The following is a 5,185-nucleotide window of genomic DNA, read 5'->3' as shown; positions in this document are numbered from 1 at the left end:
CCTCTGATTTAGACCCGTAGACCGGGTCCCGAACTGCTTGACCCTAACCTGATTACAACGAGCCCATGGACGTACAGACGGTCGGTGCCGAGATATATATCCTATCAGATATTGTAATTTTTTTTTTCTGAAAACATATATTGTAATTTTTATACAATGGTCCTCAACCTGGGCCTGCTGTTTTTGCTGCTCAATGCCTCTATGTTTTGCCAATATTCGAATCATACTGTGAAGGTTTCTCTCATCTGATTTTATCTGCCCTTAACCGTTTTATGAAATTGGGAAGTACACAGATGGATATCTTAGATGCAAAATGTTGGGCTGCCAAATTGTTTCTGGACATTGTTGCCCACAGACTGATTTATGATGAAAAGATTATGATCAAGATTGTTGAAGTTTTTAATGTCAATCTGTGAAACGTAGGGAAAGCTATCTGTGGTTCACATGCAAACAATGGATGCTTCAATATTTCACTCACAATTCTTTCTGCAAATCCTCATAAACATTGGCCATGGAGTTTTGAAGTTTTACCCTTCTCTCTTAAAGGATGGATTATTGCAATTACAAAAATATCTTTGGGTTTAACAGCAAATCAATGGAAATGTAAACGAAGGACTAAACTCAGCAAAAACACACAAGTCTAGGACTTACATTGTGTCACAAAAGTCATTTAGGACAAAACCAGTCAAGGACTATTTTGAATATTAACTCAAGTACTTTTAGTATATTAAAAATATACTTTTTTGTTAATAGTCCACATAACACTGTGTAAACTATGATCCACACAATAATTTGTCATAGCCATCCGGCCTCATGGCAAGAAATATGAATTTGTTTTTTTTTTTTTTTTTTTTTTTTTTTTGGGGGGTGGGGGGTTGTGAGATAAGTTTTTATGAACATCTAAAAAAATATTATAAACATACTACAAAAGTAAGCGAAAATATATATTATGTACATGCAATTTAGTGTTTATGCATATTAAGATTTAGAATTATGAACATATAGAAATATAGAACAAATATTATAAACATAGTACAAAATAAATGTTATTAAACATGATAATATGATATGCTGATTAACGCACTTAAAGACTTAATATAAAATGATGTCGTTTGGGATTAGAGTCCACCATTGCCCACACGATATAAATTGCGTTGAAAGAATAAAATGCTATACTCCTAAAATTGTATTTTACACTCTAAATGCATCCCTATCTCAAGCAATTCCTCAAAAGTGTTTAAAGCATTATAAAAATAAAGAGCAGGCAGAAGAAACAGGTTTAGCTAACTTCATAATTCTACATAGAAAAGCAGATCACCATAGCCATCCGGCCTCATGGCCTTAAGAAATATGAATTCGTTTTTTTGTTTTTCATTTTTGTTAAACAAGTATTTTATGTGGTATTTTAATCAACTAACCGAACAGCAGCTATTGCAGGTATTGCTTCTCTTAGCTTTTGTGTTAGAGCTACACGCACTGTCATCACACTAGCAGCAGCGCCACTAAGGCGGACCGTGACAACATACTCTTCGATCTGCATGAGTTCCAGTTCTCCACCACCTGCGCCCACTAAATACGGTCTGATCTCTGCAAGAAGCTGAATAGTATGCAAGAGAACACTTTAGTAAAGCATTTTTTTAGTATAAATATGACCTAAGACCACTGTTGCAAAAATCGGCCTAGGCGCCAATTAGGCGCTACGCGCCCCAAGGCCGAGGGGATTTTACCCTTAGGTGGACATTAGTCGGCCGGTTGACTAGGCGGCATAGGCGCCCGAGTCGGCCAACCAGGCGCCAAACTCGGCCAACTTTTTTTTTTTTTTTGGCGTGTTGTTTTTCTTATTATTATTACTCGGCCGCCTAGGCACTAGGTCACCCCCGGGCGCCCAACTAGTGCTTAGCGCCCTCTACAACATTACCTCAAAGTGATGTGTAGTCTCCAATTTTGTTTTTCAACATATTATAATTTAGAAACCACTAAGATGAGAACAGATCAAAATGTCATGAGAGTAGTGCAAAGTGCAAAAACTAATCAAGAATGCTATCATATGGTTCAGGATTGACGTCTAATTTCCACTTGTATGCTTTCAAGTTTCAAGAGATTACCCAGTCACATCCTCCTCTCTCAATTTGAGGGAGCACCTATCTATTTTAACAAAATTTATGTTACAAGAAAAATTTATTGTCTTCCAGTAAAATGATAAATCTCATCATATTATATCATTCAAGTGTTATGGTATATTGTTTACCTTTTCAATATTTTCTTCATTCAACTCGAGGCCAGTCTCAGTGTCAAGAATTTGTTCAACCGCTTCAATTTCTGGAATTTTATCACGAAGGCGGGTTTCAATTCCCATCTTTAATGTCAATGTAGAACTTGGACAGGACCCACAAGCTCCCTGTAGCTTTAGCACTACAACAAGGCCATCAATCTCATGTAGAGCCACATTCCCTCCATCAGCCATTAAGCCCGGTCTGACTTCATCCAGAACCTTTTCAACATTTTCCTCTGTAAGAGGGAGGATAGAACTAGGAGAAACCACAGTACCTTCAATTTTAAAGAAACAAACGTAAATAGAAATCACAGTCTGTGTTGATGGTATATTTAAATAGAAAGAAATTCAACAGGGAAGTTTGAAGAGTCCACAAAAACAAAGCTAAACTTGATTATAATACCATAAATCCACGGCAATTAATAACATACTAGAAAGATGTACATTTCTAAATTGATAAGTACTGTTATAAACCATTTTACACTAGCAATGGTAGGGAAGGTAATAACACATCACATACTGACATACAAGAGAAAAGATTGAGAGAATGGTGAAGGATAAAGCAATGCAGAGATTTAAGGAAATCAAAGTTCTATCAGAGCAAAACAAAGAGGAAAGGAAAAATGTTTTTGAGCTGAAAAAAATAAAGAGCAGAAGAGCTGTACTCACTTTTCGCTCATTGAGAAACATGTAGATATTAAGTACTGAAGTACAAAATTGTTGGTTTACAATTTTAAAGTCATTTTGGTAACTATTAGCAGGTTTAAATTAAGGACTTAAAGTATAAAATTGATAGGCAACATTCTGTGTTAGTTACCTGCACGTTTTCTGTGCCGACCAGCCCACTTGACTCCAGTGATGTGTCTAATGTGATATTGACCTTTTAGAAATGAACTTTGCTTCAACGGTAAAGTGCATATCCTGGAAAGAGGATACTATGGAGAAATAAAGATATTGACAATATATTTACCAGAGTAAACCCAAAAAAGAAAGACATTAAACATTTTTTTTATGTAGAGGTTCAATTTACATTTAAATGGACATGTACCTTGATGAGGGATACAAATGATGAAGGCAACCATTCAGATGAGTGGTTGAAATTGCATGCATGATGAACTTCACCTTCTGTACATAAATGAAGCTTGAGACTTCATGTTTCAAATGTGATTCTGAAGTAAAAGCAGTAACAAATGATGAATAATTGCTTGTGAAGGTAAAAAAAAAAATAATTGCATTCTTTAAAAAATATCCAAAGATTGGAGTATATTGCTTAAAAAACATAACAGTGAGACTTTCTTTTAGATTTGCATACTCTAAAAGCTTTGCTAGATAGTCAATTTAGTAGGGGTGTGAGTTTCGGTATTCGGCTCGGTTTTTTTTCGGTTTCGGTTTGTTCGGTTTTAAAAAATGATACCATTCGGTTTAACATTATAGTTCGGTTCAGTTTGAAAAAATTCGGTTTCGGTTCGGTATTTAGTTCTATTTAAGAACCCCAATTCTCAAAATTTCCTAATTTTCTAAGCACACTACCAAACAACATATATTCACTGCTGGCAATTCCTAGACCTATTTACAGCAGAAAAAGTATGTTAAAATTCCAGGTACAATGTACATGGAAACAGAGTGAAAAAACTTCAAAAAACACAACAACATCCAGGACACTATTGATTAATGAAAGTTTAGAGAAGTAATATAAAATGCAAACCTCACTAATTGAGCAAACAATAGCAAGTAAAAAATGAGTTCTCCCACCCCACTGCATCAAAGGCAGTAGCACTCCACTAGGAACAATACCTTAAAGCTCAAACGTTTAAATTCACAATCAGCAATTAACTACACAATGCCATGTAAGACTTCCAAGAATGCCAGTACACTGGAATGAAGTTCCAGAAATTCTAGTTCAATGTTAAAGCTCAAACTCAATCAAGCACTGAAATTCAATGTTCAAAGTTCAAACAAACAAAAATCAATGTTCAAGCTCCAACTCAATCAAGCCTATAAAATAGAAATCATCAAATCAACCCAAAAAATCAGAAATCAAGTTCAAGGGCTCAAGGCAATCAAAAAAATTTAATTTTTTAGTCTTCTTCGACACTCAAGGCTCAAGCAATCAGAAATCAAAAATCAAAATTCCTACTTTCCAGACAGAAAAATAAGGCCATAATCGGAGGAGGAAGAGTACCGTTCGTCGAGGCGGCGGAGCAGGCAGCCGGCGACGAGTTTGGGATTGGAATGTGGAGTGATTTTGGGTATTTCTATCTCTTTTTGCAACCTTGGAGGCTTTGTTGTAGTTTTGAAGTGTGAGGTGGTTATTGAGCGGATGAAGGTGAGATTGTGAAGATGGCATTTTGAACTCTCTCATCTCTAATGGTGACGAAGATGGTGTGGACTCCACATACTACATGAATTAAACGAAAATATTTTACTTAAATCCCAGTATTTTATATAAGAGTTAATACCCAAAATCATCTTCGAGTATAGTGGTTTTTCTCAATTTCGTCCTAAACGACTTTGGTGACCTAATATCGTCCCAGACTTTTGTGTTTCGCTCAATTTAGTCCTAGACCTAATATCCGTCGCTAAGCCAACAAATATTCGTAGCTAGATTCAGACCACGACGATCTGGTGATGGATTTTACAACGGACTAGCGACGGATTCGTCCGTCGCTAAGTATAGTGTCGGACCTGTCCGTCGCTAATGTCCGTCGCTAAGATGTAACGACGGATATATGTCGTCGCTAGGTTGTTTTTATTATTTGAATTTTATGCCATTTAGCTACGGTTTAGGGTCGACAATATCCGTCGCTAAATTTAATGACGAATTTGTTCCGTCACTATTTTGTTACCATTTGATATTTGATATTAAATTCTTAGCTACGGATTTACTATAATATTTTTCCGTTGCTATATTAT

At 35.9% G+C, this 5,185-nt stretch overlaps 1 protein-coding gene across 1 annotated transcript; it reads right to left on the bottom strand.

Moving 5' to 3' along the window:
- Window positions 1-1,149: 1,149 nt before the first annotated feature.
- On the bottom strand, window positions 1,150-4,620 carry LOC109166960 (nifU-like protein 3, chloroplastic). The gene is made up of 6 exons (XM_019315863.1): window positions 4,505-4,620; window positions 4,455-4,473; window positions 3,321-3,441; window positions 3,090-3,193; window positions 2,249-2,547; window positions 1,150-1,597 (listed from the first exon to the last, which is right to left on the bottom strand). Exons 3-6 carry the CDS (start codon window positions 3,380-3,382, stop codon window positions 1,406-1,408), a joined length of 657 nt encoding a protein of 218 aa, XP_019171408.1. The 5' UTR covers window positions 3,383-3,441; window positions 4,455-4,473; window positions 4,505-4,620; the 3' UTR covers window positions 1,150-1,405.
- Between the last annotated feature and the right edge of the window lie 565 nt (window positions 4,621-5,185).

The sequence above is a fragment of the Ipomoea nil genome, unplaced genomic scaffold (genome assembly GCF_001879475.1).
Source record: "Ipomoea nil cultivar Tokyo-kokei standard unplaced genomic scaffold, Asagao_1.1 scaffold3142, whole genome shotgun sequence".
Taxonomy (NCBI): domain Eukaryota; kingdom Viridiplantae; phylum Streptophyta; class Magnoliopsida; order Solanales; family Convolvulaceae; genus Ipomoea; species Ipomoea nil.
This window is presented reverse-complemented; position numbering and strand designations above follow the sequence as displayed.